Raw genomic sequence first — 19,785 nt, 5'->3', positions numbered from 1 at the left:
TTCAATCGATTATTGATGGTTACTACACATACACCAAAAAAAAAAGAAAAGTATATAAATAAATAAATTTACATCATTCATTTTCTATTGAAAACGCCTGTATGTTGGGCACGCGCTTTTCTTCTCTAACGTTGACATTAATCAAAAAAAAAGACACAAGATGCTACCACTCAATCAATCAATCAGTGAGGATGCTAATAGATAAATAGATGATCATTATAAAATAAATATAAGACAAAAAAAGACATGGCGTGAATCCTTCCTTCCTTTCCCTTTTTACAGTTCAGTCCACATCATCTGGACTGGTTGTTGTTGCTGCTGTTGCTGCTGCTGCGGCTGTGGTGGATCCGTCTGATTGTTTTGGATCAGACTTCTTCTCGCTGGTTTTGGTATCGTCATCGTTAGTGTCGTCATGTCCATTAGGGGTTCTCGGCGAGCCTTGCTGGCTGCTGGTGGGCCTGTCTCGGGGTGGAGAAGGGGGAGGATTGGGGAAGATTTCGGCAAAGAGGTTGGGGAGGAATCGTTCGAGACGCTTGCGGGTCTCCACCCAGATCTTTTCTTTGCTTGGATCCTGTGCTGGTGGTGCTAGATAACCGCTGTCTGCCATGACCAGGAGAATATTCTTCAGGCTCTCCGGGATTGCTTCCTCCTATAGAAACAAAAAGTCAGCTGTCCGTCATGGCATAGAGCATAGTCCGCTGTTACGTACCAGACTATCACCCTGACCGCTGTTCATCATCCGGTCTAGGATATCCAAAATCCTCAACCACAGATCCAGCATTCCGCCCCAGTTAGCTAACTGGTCCAGGCAGCGCAGGAAGATCTTGCAGACCAGTGTTGCCGCCTGTACACGAGTCTCACTCATTCCTACCGGGTCCGAGTGATATATCTCTGGCTTCAACAACCGCAGGATGAGAGGGAACAGCACTTCATCGAAGATGGCTGTCCATTCCTTCTGATCTTCCGAGGCGAATTCCAATGACAGCAGAGTGCGCTGAAGGACGGATATGGCGTGATGTCGAATGTCCCGGCAGGGATTGATGCACTGCATTGTGAGGGATTGGAAGATAGGAGACCAATAAGCAGCCCAAGCTATAGCAGTAGTTAGTATCAGATGGATGAATACTTCCAACTAGCCTACTGCGTTTACAAACCTTCGTGCTTCTCAAGGTGGGACTGCTGAATCAGAGCCGAAATGCGTCCCGTCATCTGGTAAATTATACCAATGGCCTTGACACCGCGAGTCACAGTTTGGTTCTCGCTTGATCTTGTTAGCCTCGATAAATAGAAAAAGAAATCACCGTGACACAAACGTACCTGACTTTTTCTTGTTTGGCGCCTCTTGGTCTCCGCGCCAAAGCATCTCTCTTCCGCTCCTCAACAGAGCCCACACTACCAGCAGTTGCAAAGTCATTGGCAAGACTAACTGCAGATTCATAATTGTCGGCGGAGACCACCGGCGGTTTTGAATCGACAATGCTTTGGAGCAGGTCAAAAACCAACTGTGCCGATTCCTCATGCTGATGCAGCCGTTGTAAAATCGACCAGAAATCAGGGGATACGATAATCTCATTTCGCAGCGCCCCAGAGCTGTTGATGCAGCGAGAAAGCCCGCTCAAAATTGGTGTGGCTGAACTCTCCAAAATATCCTGGTCAAAACTAGAGATACCATGGAGGACAACAGGAACACGCATAAAAGGTTGTTCCTAATCGAAATTAGCTCGGTCAACGGTTGTGAGGATGGACACAAGAGACTCACGTAGCTTAGACGCAAGAGGTTCATAATATAATATACAACTCTAGAGACCACAAGCGGATGGAGATTTCTTGCGTCTCTAATGAGGCCTTGCAGAGAGCTGGCCAGGTTTTCACCCACAGCCTCCACAGTCTCTTTGTCTCTTAGCGTCAAAAGCGTAGCCAACTCAAGAGTGTAGACCATGCCAGGATTGTAGGTCGGAGAAGTTAGATCGCCTTTACTGCTGGGCGGCCTGGGTGCTGCTGGTGGTGGGCGCTCAGGTTTCACCACAATTACGGCCGGTGTATTCTCTTCGGGCAATTCCGACAATAACGAATCTACCAGTGATGAGAGCGACGAAAGCGGCAGTGATCTGTACGGGAAGAATTTAGGATAAGCAGATGGAGACGGGGTGTGGAGGGGAACACATACTTCATATTCTTCAAGATGTCACTAATGCCGCAAGCAGCGACGCAGTCAATAGTGCACAGAGTATTGTCAAGCTCTTCATCAGACGGTTCGGGAGGATCGTCAGCCGCGTAGCTCGAGAGGTAGGAGGTGAATGCAGATAAAAGGCCGGTTTCTCCGCGCCCATCGCGCTCCACCACTTGGGAAGGAGGCTGAAGGGGAATGGGAGGGATTTCGAGCTCAGCGTTGAGAGTTTCGTCAAATGACGGGATTAGGGAATTAATAAATAGGTTGTGGAGGATTCGGATGACATATTTCCAGCTATGTCTGAGCATATGCTCGTTGCCAGCCAAGACTCGGAACAAAACGACCGTGGCTAATTGCGCTCTGAAATCTCTGCCGAACTTGACGGCAAGTTCGCTGACCATGACGGTCTTCTTGCCAGCCTGGACTTCAGTGTTTAGAGACGTGTTGGGGGGATTGTCAGTTGCGAGAGTACTAATCGAAGCGAGGCAATATATGATCCTATCGAAGGCCTCTGTGAGTCCGTATCTGGCCGCAATTTGAGCACACTGGTCAAATCCCATGACCACTCTGGAGTATACTGCATCATCAGTTGCTGACATGAAGACGTAGGAGAGCGTTGCGACCACGGGTCTCCAAGTGGCCTCGAACATCTCCGCATCGTAGATATTGGTATCACAGATAACCAACTCGCCTGCCGAGGCGGACTTCTTCAACAGTTCCTTCCATGCATAATCAAAAGCGTGTTTGTTTTCGTGTTCGTCAGGCAGGATAATTTCATTCTGCTTGATCGAGTCGTATATTTCTTGGAGGAATTCCGGCGCAAAGTCTTTACCTCCATTGACCCCCCTCAGGTTCTTAGCAAAATCAGTATAAGTCATGCGGTTTTGCGCCTTGACATTGGGGTTGTAGAGATCCGTGTTCAACATGATGATCCCGTACGTTAGGACAAACAAGGCGTCCTTGTCTGCGACACCGGCGGGTTCAGCTTTGGCCATGTACTTTTCGGAGAACACAGTCACGATTCGCTCGATCAACGGAGCTTCACCAGGAAGCCGGAAGGACCCCAGAAGATCCCGGAGGGCCTCAACGACACTTTTCCCCTTAAAGTCAAACAAATCGACAAAGGCGTCAAGCAATTGCTCGTTAGACCTCTTGGAAATAAACTCTCCAAGAACCTTCTTGGAGATGCGTGTCGTCCCCTTGAGGAACCGCGCAACGAGGACGGGATCATCAGGGTTCTCAATGATACCATGGGAAGCAAGGTAAGCAATCCCCGCTTTGGGATCTTCGTTGAATTTTGTGGCACCCTGAATAATGATTTTCTTTCTGTGCCGTTGCTTCCTCAGCTGTTCAGGATCAGGGAAACCTTCATATTTGGGCTCGTCGTCCAGCCTCTCAGCGATGAATTGGACGTAGCCCAAGAGGGCATCCAGACAGAGAGGCGGGACGTTCGTCGTACTCCACGTTGCGGAATCGGGAAAGGCATTGCGCGATAGCAGCCCGACCATGTCTTCGCAGAGGTCTGCCCGATCCACCTCGCTGTCATAGTTGACGAAAAGCTCCACCATGAAACTGGGCATCCTGGCCAAGACCCCAATGCTCTCCACCATTGCTTCCCGAGCTTCTGGCTTCCTTGTGCCGCCTTCCATGCCTAGTTTCTGTCGGTCTTTGACCGAGACAGGCGTCGATCGCCCGCTGCCGGCCTGCGACGGAGGTGGTTTTACCAATTTTGGCGCTTGGGGAACGCCTTCATAAAGTGACGGGTCAATCCCTGGTTCTCTCGGTATCTCAACCCGAGGATGGAGGCATGCAACCAGGTACGACAGGTAGAGCTCCTGTTGGAGCTTCAGAACGTGTCGACATGTCGACAGTAAGGTTCCGGCAACCCTGAGGGATCCATTCAGAATCGCCATGTTTTCAGAACGGACCAACTGGAACAGGTGACGGCAGAGATCGTCTTCCGCCAGAACTGCCAGACTGGGATGCCTGGCAATTGACGGGCCCGCAACTTCGAGGGCGACATCAATAATCCTCAGAGCCATGATTCTCATGGTGTCGGTATGCTGACGGTTATGCGGGTCCAAAAGGTCGATGAGAACACGGAATAGTTCCCGAATGGAAGGGAGACCGTACGGTTTTACCTCGGAATCCGAGTCATCTTCTGCACCTGGGGGCGCAGCCGCTGCGTGGCCGTTGGTAGGGGGTTCCGGGGTCGTTTCACGGCCGACGCGATCTTTCTCCTGCGGAGCGGTATCGAACCCCATGGCAGACGGATGCTGGGAGGTCACTGTGTCTCCGTCGACAGACGGGTCCATCTTGAAATTGGAGGCTTCCTCATCCAGCTGTTTCTGTTCCAAGGGATTAGAACGCCCTCGCTCCTCCTCAATGTTCGATAGCCTCATGAAGATGACCTGGCACATGTTGACCATGGCCATTTCCGCCGATCTCCGCAGCACCTCCGACAAACGGTTCTGGCAGCACATGCTCAATCCGGTTTCCATCATCTCACAGACACTCTCGTCCCCCAGCAGTTCTCCCTCGGGCCGTGATATCATTCCTTCCATGAGCTTGAGGATCCTCAATAGCACGATCTCGTCGGCGGCGGTGTCGCTGGCTTCGAAACGGCAATGCGTAATGGCGGCCGACAGCAGCTGCATTGCCAGCGAGAGTCGGGGTGAATCACGGTTGATGATGTTGTAGTTAAAGAACTTGGTGATGGCAATCAATGCCAGAGACGTGATGGGCGCGGACGTCGAGGAGGAACGGATGACTTGCAGGAATGGATGCAGCAATGCTGGCGTGTCAAAGGTTCGAATATCCTTGCAGTTCTTGAGGTCGCTCCGCAAGCGTGTGAATGCCGACATGAGAGGATTGTCCTGCATACTCTTCCCTTTCTTTCCCCTCAACCCCCATCGGTTGGCCAATGCATGATCCCCATCCACGGCGGGCGGCAGCGCAGACTTGGAGGCGCCACTGCTCTTAGGGCTGGGACTGGGAGGGGCGGAGGTATCGCGGTCGTATCTGGAGACGCCGCTCCCGCCGAGGATGGCGGCGACGGAGGAGTGAGCCCAACGCGCATGTTTGCGCATGGCAGAGGTGACCGTGATACATTCGGTGGTCACCAGGGCCACTGGGTCCACGGAGATTGGCATCGAGGAGCCGGACATGGTGGGCTGGCGGGAGGCAGAGGGGCATGTCCGGGGGGAATGGGGTATAGAGAAAGCTGCCATCTGGCGGCACAGTTGGTACACAATTCACTAAGTCCGCGGGCGGTAAGCACGAAGCTTGTCGGCGGATGCAGCGCGACTCGCTCGATGCGGTTTAGCGCCTGGCTGCATCTCCGCCTCCGCACAACTTCAGTCTCTTCAGGCATAGAATCACTCCATCTGATAACGACAGGAGTCTTCGGCGCTTCAACCAGTATTTTCTGTCTCGCACATGTTTCGCGCTACAGTGTCAAGAACCTGCTAAAATAGTCTTTTGCCGCTACAATAGATTCCTCAGTCTATCCCACGAGCCTGCTGCAGTCATCGACGTGTATTCTTTTTATTCTCGGAGAGGACTACCTGCTACCACAGATTGGATTCAGCAACGCATAACTGGAAGAGGACAACAAGACTGAACCGGTAGTTTAGCGGCATATCGGCTGAAACCTCTATTCGCCGTGGATCAATGGCTTATTCTCCGGTCTCTGTGCTGCTGTGCAATGTATCGTGTGAGTTAGTCTATAGAGGGCAAGGAAGAGGGATCTTGGCTTCAAATCATCGAATTTCATGCCCTGACATACGGAGCGAGAGCATTTGCAATTATGCCGGAAGGTGAGCGTATTAACTCACGCTATAGCTTGTTCTTGGAGCTTCCTCTGGATCAATATAGCGAGCACGTAAATAGATTCTCGTACAGGAATGGATACATCTGCAAGGGAATGAGTGATTGTAGGACTCGGAGCCATCTGGAGTCCTTAAGTCCGTGCTACAGTAGTCTTCGAATTGCACTGTGACTGGCGGCAAACTTCATAGCTTGCTCGTTTTGGAAACATGGAGCCCAGCTTTTACTCCGGAGTATTAGCAGCCGTTAGCGGTGGAGCAATTATTTGTCGATAGTGGTATCCCACGGGACTGTCAGTCAACATCCCAATCCTCTCCTATTGTCCATTCTCCAAGCAACGGGCGATCGATCAGTCTCCACCGATGCAGCTCCGGCGGAGGCGTTCGGCATATACGTATCAGATATCGCAGTCGATTTAGGCTGCTGACGATCAGGCGGCAAATGCTGGAATCTGCCTAGTTAAGAACTTAAGAGAGCTGATCTCCTGCTGGGGACATCATCCCCAACTCTGGAGTCTGGAGTGGTGCGTGCGAATCGGCAATTTCGCGCCCGCAACGGCGCTGGGATCCACTGCGCCAGGGCAGGACAGAAAATAATTCTGCCACCGCTGCATCAGCGCACCGTTTGGGCAGGGAGACCTGCCTAGGCCGCTGGGGTCGTGTTTCAGGAGTTCCCTCCGGCCCTTGCATGGGCAGCGCAGGATTGTTGGCAGGACAAAGCAGGCCAGCACGCCAATCGCTTTGTTTACTTTGTTGTTCCGCCGCTCCATCCACGCGTGGCGGCGCCCAACCAGAGGCTCGGGATGTGCCTGTCCATCTGGCCGCCCCATATATGTCTGTGCTGTCTCGCCTGGCATGCAGAGCGCAAACAGGGCTAATTAATAATAATCGGTGCTAGCCGCGTCGTAGGCAGATCAGCCAGATCCAGAGACTGGAGCGATGCCCTTGGCGCCCGCACCCCCTGGTTCGCCCAGTTCCGGCTGCTGAGGGCTCGAGCTGGGCCTGGCACGCCCCGCTCTTCGCGCCGCTTCCTGTGCTGGCAATACATCTATGCGCGGCCGCCACCATCTCCGCAGCGCTCTCACCTCTGTCCTACACTGCCTATTCTTATTCTCCTCAGCGTTGGCCGCATGGAGGGCCCTGTACGCGCCATTGCCCTTCGCTGCCCCGACGAACTGGCGTGAGCAAGTGACTCATGTCGCGCGGCGCTGGGTGATCCAAACAACGGGCGGGCAACCACAGCGGCCTAACTATTTACCTCCGATGGTCCCCAGCTCCTTCCGCGGTTGAGCGCCCCTTCGACCCAGGAAAAGAAGGCGCGTCCAGCACCTCGCCATGGCGACCGTCGCCAGCTCGCTGCCGGACCTGCCGCTGGAGCAGCTGGCGCTCTACCACGCCTCCGATCCCTTCCTGTCGTCCGTCCTGATCTTCCATGGCCCCGTCGCGACTGCCAACGCGACCGTCAGCAGCTCCCGCATCCAGGCGCACATCTTCACCGCGGCCGGCTTCCAATGCTATCCTCGCCTCACCGTGTCCCCCGCTGCGCCCTTGTATGCCGCCGTGAACCACCTGCCCCGCGAGAAACAGGGCGACGAGATATGCCGCGGGCTGGCCGTCAGCATCCTGAAATACTTCACCGAGCTGTCCCCCACCGTCAAGGACGCCTTGGTGCAGATCACCAAGGCCGGGAAACCGTCTGGGAAGGCCCCCAAGATGTTTGAAGAGACCCATGCGGCCGATCTGGCAAATCGCATGACCAAGATCGAGAATACCGCGGAGATTGTGCGCGATCTGCGAGATGCATATCGGGAGAAGAAGGTTCCATGGATTGATGTGGACGTTGTGCTGCCTCCTGGTTCGATTCTGCCGCAATCAGAACGGAATGGTCAGGACGGCGCTGGCTCAGAAGAAGCAATCGACGACCACCACGATGATGAGCGATATGGGAAATTCTCTCCCCTCATCCAGGCTTTTGGAGATCCTATTTTCCTCCCAACCTCCCGTCTGCGACGAGCGCCATCTCAGCCAAGCAATCTCAGCAAGTCCAAGATCTTCACCAGGAGTCAAAAGGAATCCCTTCGCCTCGCGATGTGCGAGGTAGTCGATACTGAGGAACGATATGTCAGCAAGCTCTATGAGCTGGTGCACAATGTCGTGGAGGAATTTCGGCAGAAAGCCCGCAGCAAGCCCCCTTCCAGTTCCAGTCCGGACGAATCTGCCCTGGCGAAACTGTTTCCACCCTGTCTGAATGAGATCCTGGAGGTCAACATGGGCTTCCTGGATGTCATTCGTCAAGTCCTCGAGGAGACGGAACAGGATGCTCTTGCAGATCTGGCGGAGGACACAGATCTACATGCAGCTATCTCGAGCCGTGCCTTGTCAAAGCATGGCAAGGATGCAATGGGGGCAATTGCCTTCGCGAATGCCCTCCTCGAATGGTTTCCGCGCTTCTCCAAGCCGTACGCAGAGTACATGCGCGCCCACACCGGATTTACCCAGACCTTGAACTCATTCCTAAAAGACAGCAAATCGAGTTTCTCTCGCAGGGTCTATGAAACTGGAGAGCAAAAACTACGGTCACTGCTGATGGAACCAGTGCAGCGCCTTCCTCGATACAGCCTTCTGATCGACACCATGACCAGCAACCTTCCCGCTATCCACCCGGCGGTGCGGCCCTTTCTAAAGGCCCGAGATATCATCAAAGACATCTGCTCGTTAGACAACCCCGCAAACACCGATCACGCCCGGAGTTTGAGGCGAGTGATGAGCATGGTCGAGTTCTGGCCACCATCGGTTGTTCCCGCAGGTCGGTTGATTACCGCGGTAGACTCGAACGAAGTCTTCCCACCGTACCGGAGCGACGCTCAGGAATCAGCCTCCAATGCGACCTTGGTGCTGCTGTATAAGAATTGTTTGGTCTTATTGTCCAAGATACCGGGATCAAACATGACGGCCCGTGGACTGCTGTCAGATTTGGAAAACCAAGCGATCAACGTGAACGATCAGTCGATGTCGCAAGGTACAACGGAATTCAGATTTATGAGAGCATTCGATCTGGATAATTTGCGCTGTATGCAGTCTGCGTGTGGACGGATTCTATATCTTATGCCCGCTACCAGGGGTTCTGCCGGGACGCCCCAGTCCACTCGAGTGACACCGCATGCTTTGGAATTAACGGGCATGTACGAAGGTCGGGCGAGCCGATTGATTGAAGAGATTGTCAAGGCCAAAATTGAGGGACGATTCTCAGAACGTGAACGGGAGAGCGAAAAGTGGACCCTGAGAAGTCCTGCGGGAACTTCTGGAAATCTCGGGATTCTGGCATCGATTTTTGAGGACGATCCCAGTGGTGAGATGAACAGGACTGGCGAGTCGAATATCCGGATCGTCTTTGATACTCCCAAGGCGGTCCGGACAAAGACATTGGAAAGTTCCTCTTTGGAGGCGATCGTGTCGGTGTCGTCGGTCGACGAGAACCAGTACAAAGTCGAGATCGATGCCATCACCGGTGCTAGCACGGCGGACATTGTCGCAGCAGATACATTCATCCCTGTCCTTTCGAAGAGACGTAAGTTTGATGTGCATGCAATTCATTTCTCACTGCTTGCCGGTGCTGACAGAATCCAGTTTGCAACCTGCTTCTGCCTTTGCACCAACCACAGAACCCAGCCTTAACGGAGACAATTGTCTATTCGAATTTTGACATTCTCCGCCAAGTTGCCAGCCATATCATGGCTCAAACCACAAAGGTTCCTCGCACTTTCCGGCCACCATCCCCCTCGAAGTTGATCTCCACCCTTTGGGGCGGTGGAAGCCAGCCAAAAGATCCCCCTTCGCTGTCCAAGGCATTCAACCCCAATCCCCTCTTGGGGGAAGTTCCGAAGATCACCCCGACGAAAGTCAGTGCCGTGAGGCCCACGACGCCATCCACGCCAGTTGCACTCGACGAGACCACCCCCAAGATCTCGATCGTCGCACCATCGTCGGCGAACAAGGAGGACCATCTTGGCCTTCTGGAGCAGACGTTCTCCGCCTACATTTTGGCGTTGCGTTCCAGAAGCGGCAACATTGTGGGCCGCACTCTTCGCTCCAGGAGAAATGCAGACAGGTCCGAGGTTAATGAGCTCTACAACGTTTTGCTCGAAGATCCAGGGAAGCTCCAGGCTGCCGCCGAGGTTCCAGTGGATGTTCTCTTTGTCGCATTCGAGACATTCATTATGCATGCCTGGAAAGACGAGATTGGGCCTATTCTTTCCCCTTCGGTGTTGAAGACGATCCAGAGCAAGTTTGATTCCTTATTCCCTGGGGAATTTGAGGTCTTCTTTCGAAAGACGCTAGGGGAAATGAGTCCTCAAAATCGGCGTGCACTCACTGCAATGATACGTCTCCTTGCAGAACTTCTGGAGGCCTCCGGAAATGATGGCGATCGAGGTGCTTTGACTGCGGCATTTGCCGAAATCCTTACTGAGGATGACGATCCCATGCAACATGTTTCACTCTTGGATCGTCTTGTCGACGACTTCGACAATCTCTTTGACGATTCCGCTCAGGATGCGGTATCTCACGAGACCACACCAAGCAGGCCTCTCTCGGCCAGCAATGCTGGCTCTGTGAGCTCGAATACTTCCTCGTTCCGTAAACGCTTTGGTTTCAGTTTACACCGCGAGAATTCGTCCAAGTCCGATGGAGAGAGTAAGGTCAGTTCCCTTATTCGGACCTTGAGCAAGAGCAAAAATTCTGGGGATTCGGATCAGAAAGTTTCTCTGTTCCGATCTAGGTCCACAGATACGGACACTAGGATGGCAGAACTTTTGCGTCCAGTCTCTAGAGATCGTCCTTCCGTATATGGTGCCTTCGCATCGGAGGAGAGTATCCATCGCCCAGGAAGCGCTCACAATGACTCTTCTGTCGACGAATCATCTTCGACCTCGAACAAAGAACCGGGGAGGGTCCGGAGGAAGCGTAGGAGCTCTCTTTCCGATCTACAACCCCCCTCAACACCAACAAAGCCACCGATCCTTTCACCCATTGAACCACTTAAGCCGTCTCCAAAGCCCCGTCCTCAATCAGAGGTACTGGCTTCCACAAAACCGTCGCAGCCGCGAAGCAGCCCGACCGGGGAATCGCCTAGCAGGCTGCCACAGTCGCCACGATCTCCAACACGACCGGCATCGCCTACGCGGCGGCCTGCTACTCCAATTCGGCCTGGATCTCCAGTCCGCAAAGAAAACTACCCACCGAGGTCGACGTTGACTGAACGGGCTATAAACAAAAAGACTGAGGGCCCTTTGTCACCAGCTACAAGGAAGAAGCGCTCCGATACACTCTCGAGCATTCCTCAGCCGACAAAGATTGTAGCAGCCAAAGAGCGTCCTGTAAGCTCTCATGGTGCCGAAACTTCTACGAAGCGTGAACGGGCTTGGTCTTCTCCGCAAAAACCGCAGAGACTTCGGATGCAGAGCCCCCAGAAGGTATGTCCATGTTTTGCGGATGTGTTGTGAGTGTTGCTGACATTTCGGGGGAAAATAGCTGCGGGATCGTCTCCTGAATGAAAAGAGGGCACAAGCATCGGCGGGGTCGGCTTTTCAAGCGGAGCTTGACCTTATTGGCGAAGAAATTTCTGCTCTCAAGCTCTCACCTACGCAGCAGTCGCGGTCTAACATGAAGAATAATACCTCGCCAGGCTCACCGAGCTCTGGTGCAGGCTTGGCTACTCGCGTTCGCAATCTCGAAAATCGATTCTCCGCTTTCTTCACGGATTTGGGCAGTCGCACAGCAGCCCTGGAAAGGGATCTGGAAACATCTTTGCTCGTCAGTGAGAGAAGAGCCAAAAAGCTGGATGAACTGTACCGAGAAGCCAGTGCGGAGAACGAGGCCCTGTACGAACGGTTTAATACCGAGCTGAGCAAGGTCGTGAAAGATATCCGCCTGGGCAATGGTGAGGAAGCATTGAAGGCGCAGCTGAGAGAGGCATTGGAAGAAGTGGGGAGGGTGAAGAAAGAGAACCTGAGGTTGAAGAGGGAAGTGGGTGGTCTCAGAGCACAGCAAATTGACGCCAGTCCACCCTCAAAAGATGAAAATGAGGCATGAACAGAAAACTCGGACTATTTCTATCTATTTGATTATGCTTCGTGGCTGGCCGCGATCAGGGGCGTTTGGCTCTCAGAGTTGGTAGTCACTTTTGATGATGTGGCGCATGATTGCCTGAGTGTTGAGTGTTTGGGTAAATACTTATTTACTACTACGTATTGGGGACATACTGGATGGTCTGTTCTCCAGTTAACTTTACAGGTTAGGGTGGTCAAGATTTGTAAATAATGACATTCTTTCCTATCAGAGATACCAATGATTATTGTTTCTCTCTCAAACATCTACTGTTGATTTTCCTAGTATATATACACACATTTAATATTTTCTACCCTACCAATCATCCATCCAACAACCAACCCATCAATTTCAACGCCTGGGTATCAATACTCTTATACATCCATTCCCATTCCAGTGTCCATTCTTGATTTTCTCCGTGGTTCAACGATCCTGGTATTCGGATCTGCAGCGTGGGTAGGGCGAGGGGTTGTTCTTGTTCCTGTTCCTGTTCTTGTTCTGATCCCTTGGAATCGGTGTCGGAGTCAGGACGCTGCTTCTTCTCGCTTTTATCTTTCGCGATGGTCGTCGTTATCAGTGGTACCGTGAAGCGGATGGTACCCGGTGCTTGGTGGGAGAGGAGTTGTTGGAGATGGGCATGATTATGATTACGGTCGTGGGTCTGGTCCTGATCAAGAAGATGGTAAATCGTTTTCAGATCGTCTTGTTGAAGGGGTCGGATGATGAGTGGGATTGTTCGAGGTTCGTTCCTATCCTCTTCTGCGGACATGGACATGGCAACTCGCATGCGGAACCAGTACCTGTTGTCCCAAAGGATCCACGGACTGTACGGTCTGTCTGCGGTCTCGTCGGGTGAGGCTGCTGCTGCTGCCGATGCTGCTGATACTACCGGTGCCTCGAGGCGGATCTCAGGCAGGCGATGGCGCATATATGGCTGTCGTGAGAGGAGCCAGATATTATTGCTTGTAATCGTGTTGGGGGAGGAGGAGGAGGAGGTACAGTCCGGCTGTGACGGGGTTCCTTCCGGTTTTCTTCTGTGTTCTGCTGCTACTGCTTCTGCTAATGGAACGAATTGCGAAACGGGGCGAAACATGACTCCACCGACCGTAAAAGGTTGTCGTTGTTGTTGTTGTTGTTGTTGTTGTTGTTGTTGTTGTTGTTGTTGTTGTTGTTGTTGTTGTTGTTGTTGTTGTTGTTGTTGTTGTTGTTGTTGTTGTTGTTGTTGTTGTTGTTGTTGTAAGGCTTGGTCTGGATCTGGAAACACACGTCCGGTAAAGGCTTCAAAGCTCTGAAGCGGGAAATGGTTCTCCTCGAATGGAGACAGCAACTCCGTAATGCGGCGGAGTGTCATGGCTTGAATCTGGCAGTCTTTGGATGAAAAGCCGCTGCCGCTGCCGCTGCCACTGCCAGCGCGCTGATCCTTGAGAGAAGAAGAAGAAGGAAATTGAACGATCATCGTCCCGACCTGAGCGTTGAAGTCATGGACCTTGCACTCCTTCAACAGGCCGTTCGACAGCTCCGTCGAGTCTCGCAGAAGATCCTGACTCTTCTTAATTAGGGAAAGGATGGAGGGGGCCTGCAGAGCACGAGGAAGCCGGTTCGACGACAGCAGACTCCGGATGGCGTTTCTCGGAGTGAGGGTAGGGTCGAAATTCGTCGGATCAGTCACGTAGGGGACTTTGTTGTGGTGGCAGGTGTCGAGCAGCCTGCTCTTGGGGAACGAGAGAAGAGGACGACAGATCAAGATACCTCCGGTGGACATTTTGATATCCGTAGAGGCCGTAACGACCTCAGAAGAAGGGAAAGAAACACGTGCCACATTGGTCTTCTGATCTAGGCGTATTTGAGGACGAAGAGCTTGTCGCGCCTTAAGGATTGAACACGAGCCGCTCTCCGACACGCCATACAGACCATGGCATTCGGGGATGCGAGCTACCTGGGGAGTGCCGCTCAATCCAGCGCCCCTCGCGCCGGAACAGAGCCTCCACAGCGTGGTCTCGACATTGTCGTCCTGATGGTGACCCATCAGCAGCGTCTCGATCGCACTGTTCCGACAGGCTCTTCCCAGGGCTTGGAAGCGCAGCCTCCGAGCGTGCGTTTCAAAGGCGGACACCTTGGACGGATCCGACTCGGAGTCTGGCCATTGGAGCTCCAGAATCTCTGGATCGACGCCTGTTCCATATATAGTCAGTAAAACCAACTCCATTTGCGTTTCAAAGGGGGAAAAAAAAACGAAATAGCTCACCCATTTCCTCCAGCCAGCGAGCCACAGTCTGAGCCTCCCTGGTACTCTCTTCACGAGCCTTATGATCGACAACGAACGCCTTCACGACCAATCCCTCCACCAGCTTGCTCTTCTCGAGCTGTTTACACAGATACGTCAGGGCCATGGAATCCGCCCCGCCGCTGACTGCAATGCCTATATATTATACACAGATCTCATCAACATGTCTGTTGATCTTCTTGTTCTGGTTAAGATTATAAAATATACATACCCAGTCTGCGCGGCAGTGACGCCGCCCGCTGCGACAACCGCGCGTTGCTGCTGCTGCTGTTGCTCCATGCCTGTTGGAAGCTCCGGAAGAACTGCGGCAGTGAGATAGGTCCAGCAAACCCATTCTTGGCATGTCCGGCCATCTATTTATTAGTCGACTGAGGTACCAGGGAGGATAGCGCGCGTTGCGCTGGATCCATAACACAGGCAAAGTCGATAGATAGATAGATGATACTAATAGACGTTGGCTATTGGGTCAGCGGAGTCAAATTCTTGGCGGGCGCAGGGCGGAGTGTACCTGACGATGCATATTTTTTTTAAACCTTTCCAACTGTAGATTCTATATTGGAAATAACTATTTCTTAAAAAAAATTTAAATAAACAATAAAATAAAAAAAAATGGAAGCGAGGCTAGAGATTAAATATCACGTTCCAAAGGTCTATAGGCTGAGGGTTGACGCCGACAGATATATAAATGGGCCAGGCCTTGCTAGTAACTAGGAACACCAAAGTATCAAAATATCAGTCGATCGTCAGTGCGGATCCAACTGTCTAGATCTATTAAATGCAGGAAATAATCCGGCTTGATGTCTTTCTTCCATCGAGTATATTCGTACTGTATGTAGGTCATGCTACCAACAGGAAGGAGAGAAATATATATTAAATACAATAGCGAAGAGAGCAAGAGGTATATAGTGTGAGAGATATAAGAGAGATATATATATGTGCAAATGCTGCCACTCAAGTTAAGCAACATTTTCCAAATATAGACACAGAAATCAGCCAGAAAAGATCTACACAATTCCGCCTCGGAATGATCAAACAACGCAGGAGACCATCGCTAGACCAAACATCCAAGTGTAGTAAGAACAGAGACTGTAGCTTGCGATAACATCTTATATGCCGGAGATGGACGGCGTCTTCGATGTAGACGGTGATCCTGAAGCAGTCGTCGTGGCCGGTGGCACGCTACCGTTTACCCCCAACTGTAGGTGGCTCGATCCATTCGGATGATGATCAGGCCCAGTGTCCGTGCCGTCCTGAGGTGCTCTTGGCGAGGGGATTTCTTTCTTGCCATTGGCTTTGTAAAACAAAACCATATCACCGGATGAGCGCCAGATATGGGCTCGAATTGTAGCAAGTGTCATGTTGGGGGGTATTAACTAGTCATGTCTGTCAGCATTGTTCGATCAAAGGTTCTTGTCCAACATACCGTGTTTTGGCAATAAAGTTCCAGGTACTCCTCCGGCTTCAGCTCAGGATTGGGATCATTCGGGTTTGGCGGGTCGATACGCTCAGCAATGTAAGCCAGAATCTTCTTGGCACGAAGCATACGATTGGCGTTCAAGCGGGAGCTATTGTTGTTAGGAGTTCTACGAGCAACAGACATCAGAATCTGTCATTGTAGAGCAAGCCACAGTCTTCAAGACATGACCTACCCATCGGGCTTCACAACGGGAGGTAATTGATCTCCATATGGCTTGAGGGTGAATGCCACTTTGACCACCTCTTTAGCCGGTATCTGGTTCTGTGAAACGAATTAGCATCTTGACAATCCATACATATCCTTTAACTTCATGCACTTACCCTCAAGAGGAGCTCCCCAAGCCAGTGCGGGGCGGATTTTTCGAGCTTGTCGACGTCCTCGCGCATAGTTCCCACTGAGCCCCGGTACAGATCAGCTGCCACAGCTGAGTCGCCAGATTCCTCCTGAATCATTATGACTGTGTGGGGCGGGATTTCCAAGCGCGGGGTTTCATTCTCTCCACTGGGGGTGATGCCGGATACCAACGTTCCTCCGGGGTTGGAGATGAGGAATGTTTCGTACTCGTGCCTGATCCGCTCAATCACACCGCCGAGGTTGCTCTCAAACACCTTTTCCTCCTCTTTCTCGGATGACTTGTCCGAGCCTTCCGTTTTCTCTTCCTGCACCGGAACCTTGGTATCGGAGGAGGTTCGTCCCAGCTTCTTCGGGAAATCCATTCGGAACTTCTTGCCAAACAAGGAGCCACCCTTCTTCTTCTCTTCCTTCTCGGGTTCGCTTGGAGACTGCGGAAGCGCTGTAGGGGTCTGCTCGTCGGTCGTTTTGTCCGTATCTGCTGCCTGCGTACTCGGGTTCGGGGAGACGTAATCATTCGACTTTTCGGACGAAGGCCTGGTCCAATCGTGACTTGGCCGCAGGCCTGCTGCATTCGATCCCTCTTCTTCAGTTGTTGGAAGTGGAGAGCCGCCAGATGGACTGGTGAAGGTCGCCGGTGCAGAAGTTGCCAAGCCGATGTTTAGACCCGACGTAACATGACTCCCATGCCATCCGTTCGGCGGGCGCGGGTTTGTAGCAGAGGTCGGGATGTTTAGGGCACGAATATCGATCGACCCCGTCGCGTTGGCTCGCTGAGCTCGAAGCTCTTCTGCGTTGGCAACGGCCGACTTACGATACTCTGTATCGCGCCTGATCTCCTCATCTATCAAGGAGCTGAACAGCCAGCGCAGAACCCATTTTCCAAGATTAACTGTTGTTTTTCATGGTCAGCTTACCATAAACTTCTTTTGGGAGAAATCAAAGATCTTGCGTACTCCTCTGATCTTGCTGGAATTCTTCGTGACCGGCGAGATCAGTTTCATCGGCATAAACTTCGGCATCAAAACACCGATTAGGCTCTAAGATCACGGAAAGCCGACCGGTTCGTATGTCCAAGGTACACCAGTGGGCGATGCTCTCCACAGTATTGACCTCGGATGCGACATCGTCTATATGACGCTTCCCAAATGACTTGATCGGAACACACTGCCACAATGGTTAGTTGGAAAAATCCAACCGTGTAAAGAAGAAAAAAAAAAAGAAAGGAAAAAGGCGTACCCTCAACAGGTCCCACAGGACAACCTCTCCAGCGGTATCCTGGGTCAGAGTGCGTCTCCGATCATTCAACATCAAATACTTAATCAACCCATGCTGACCCTCGATCGTCTCTTCTGGGGACGTGTACATGGGCAGGACTAGACCGAGATCATCCTCCGTGATCAGATCCGACGGTTTTTTGCCGCTGACGGAGGAATAGATAGTGGATCGCTCCGGATCACGCGCGGCCGGGAAGGTCGATGTGGCTGAAAGGAGTAAAACTGAGTTGTGGGGGATCTTCTTCTTCGCCGTCCCGTTCGTAGCCGCCGTAGGAGTCCCATCTGGCGAGTCGGGCCGCGACTCACATGGGCCACCAGCGCTGAAACGACGCCCTGAAGACGGCGGGACCTCGATTTCGGCAGTCGTATCTACATTGCTCCAACGGTTGATGCTTGACTTGGGAGTTGCGGTCCAGATGTAGTCGCCTGCGGCCACGACTTTGACGACGCCCTCATGCTCCTGCAGTACGGCGACCGACGTGCCTTGATCGATGTCAGGGACGTTTCTCGTGTCGGTCTTGGCCACAAGTCCGGAGCGATCACTGGAGTAGAAGACCGAGAGCTGCGGGTGGTCCGAGTACAGAGACCAGACGCTGTCGTTGTGCATCGTCAAGGTGTGGGTACATCTTCCCGCCGTCAACGACCAGAGCTTGATCGTCTGGTCGGACGAGGCCGTCATGATGGTGTCCCCATTCTGGTTGATCAGAATATCGCGAATATTATCCGTGTGCCCGACAAATTTGGTGATGAGTTTGCCCGACTTGGGATCCCACACTCGCACGACACACTCGGGGCCACCACTCGCCAGGACTGAACCGCCAGTGCCCAGGGCGTACACGGAGCCCTTGGTGACGTCGTCTCCGCAGGTATCGATCTTCAATCTCTCTCCGCCACCATTGAGATCCCAGAGATAGATCTTGTGGTCTAGCCCACCCGAAGCAACCCAATCGGAGTACTGGCCTGGGGTCGCCAGGCACTTGACATAATCGGCATGTCGACCGATCGAGGCGGGGAGCTCTGTAGTCTCGGAATGTGGCCTCCACACTCGTACAGTGGTATCTGATGACGCAGAGACCAAAGCCGAGTTATTTCGCGTCAAGACGACATCATTGATCCAGTGGCTGTGGGCCTGGACTTGGTGCCTAAAAGTCGTGGTGCCCGCGGGTTTCGAGGCAGAGGAGTTGGTATACGAGGACGAGGACAGGGCGGGTAAGTCGAGGTTCCAAGAGCAAATCACTCCATCGCGACCGGCCGAGTATCTTGACAATGGGACGCTGGTTAGCGGAGGGCCCGGACGGGAGAAAGCGCCGAGGCAGCGGGGCTTACAGGATCGAATTGTCGGCATCTACCGCAAGTCCATTGACACCGAGACGATGGCCGCCAGGAGCGTCGGGGAGAGGGAGCACTGTGCCAGAGCGTCAGTCAGTGACCGGTACAAGGGATTTCATCTGACGGAAAGCTGCATTGCGCGAAGACCATGCTGGCAGCGGCAAAACAAGACGGAGGACGACTGACCATAGCTGACCCTCTGATGCGTAAACTTGCGTGCCATCCAGGTTTCACAGAGACAGGGTGCACCACCGCAATTGCATGCAGATGCGTTGCTGAGGCGGAACCAGTCCGCGGCGAAGGATTCAGTCCGAGTGCTCACTAAGCCAAGGCGACTCGGAGCAGGCACTCGACGATGCGGAGTGACAGGCCATGAGCAAGCAGCAATGGGAGAATTGGGAATGGTATTACAATAGAGGACGTTATCAATCGAATGGCGTCAGGGCCGCACGAGACGGGTGGGGAAGGAAGACGGGCGAAGGAAGGGCATGGAGCGCGTGTCGGAATGGATGAGGCCAGACAAAAGGCTTGACAGCGCCGGGGGAGGGGAAGCGCGACGCTGCCAGAAAGCGGAGGCGGCTGGCCAGGCCTAGCGGGGTCTTCGATTTAACGTAATCAACCACCGAGCGACGAATACCACCGAGCGACGAATTTTCGCCGCACCCACTATAATTTTGAAGCTTTTCAACCACCAATACAATTAAATTAGACTATCTAGTAGTTGAATATATAGCTATTTATTAGGACAATTCCTTATGGTATGTCCAATAGTCCCACAGCCACTGCAGCGTTGTGGAGCTCGCCGTTGAGGCATAGGTGTAGGCTCATCAAGCTTCTCATTAAGCTGCGTATCAAGCTGCTGAATGCGTATTTTGGCCTTCTTGTACAGAATAAAAGGGTATCATTACCTAGAATAGCACGCCTTCTTGCCTTCTTTCTAGTTTTCCGCTCAGTCTCAGCTCGTA

At 52.6% G+C, this 19,785-nt stretch overlaps 4 protein-coding genes across 4 annotated transcripts; 1 reads left to right on the top strand and 3 right to left on the bottom strand.

Moving 5' to 3' along the window:
- Positions 1–283: 283 nt before the first annotated feature.
- On the bottom strand, positions 284–5,337 carry T310_0667 (uncharacterized protein; the record flags this gene model as incomplete). The annotated part of the gene is made up of 6 exons (XM_013476451.1): positions 284–649; positions 710–1,092; positions 1,155–1,267; positions 1,318–1,706; positions 1,760–2,108; positions 2,168–5,337. 6 exons carry the CDS (start codon positions 5,335–5,337, stop codon positions 284–286), a joined length of 4,770 nt encoding a protein of 1,589 aa, XP_013331905.1.
- Positions 5,338–7,332: 1,995 nt separating this feature from the next.
- Positions 7,333–12,087, top strand: T310_0666 (Rho guanyl nucleotide exchange factor; the record flags this gene model as incomplete). The annotated part of the gene is made up of 3 exons (XM_013476450.1): positions 7,333–9,565; positions 9,625–11,468; positions 11,527–12,087. The coding sequence occupies 3 exons, from the start codon at positions 7,333–7,335 to the stop codon at positions 12,085–12,087; spliced, it is 4,638 nt and encodes a 1,545-aa protein (XP_013331904.1).
- A 337-nt stretch (positions 12,088–12,424) lies between these two features.
- On the bottom strand, positions 12,425–14,665 carry T310_0665 (uncharacterized protein; the record flags this gene model as incomplete). Its single annotated transcript, XM_013476449.1, has 3 exons — positions 12,425–14,274; positions 14,348–14,508; positions 14,598–14,665. The coding sequence occupies 3 exons, from the start codon at positions 14,663–14,665 to the stop codon at positions 12,425–12,427; spliced, it is 2,079 nt and encodes a 692-aa protein (XP_013331903.1).
- An 827-nt stretch (positions 14,666–15,492) lies between these two features.
- On the bottom strand, positions 15,493–19,530 carry T310_0664 (WD repeat protein; the record flags this gene model as incomplete). The annotated part of the gene is made up of 8 exons (XM_013476448.1): positions 15,493–15,759; positions 15,810–15,969; positions 16,036–16,124; positions 16,184–17,106; positions 17,171–17,381; positions 17,454–18,750; positions 18,818–18,896; positions 19,272–19,530. Coding segments are annotated over 8 exons (3,285 nt in total), but the record flags the coding sequence as incomplete, so codon positions are not given.
- Positions 19,531–19,785: the final 255 nt, after the last annotated feature.

This window comes from Rasamsonia emersonii, assembly GCF_000968595.1.
Source record: "Rasamsonia emersonii CBS 393.64 chromosome Unknown ctg1118621759690, whole genome shotgun sequence".
NCBI lineage: Eukaryota > Fungi > Ascomycota > Eurotiomycetes > Eurotiales > Trichocomaceae > Rasamsonia > Rasamsonia emersonii.
This window is presented reverse-complemented; position numbering and strand designations above follow the sequence as displayed.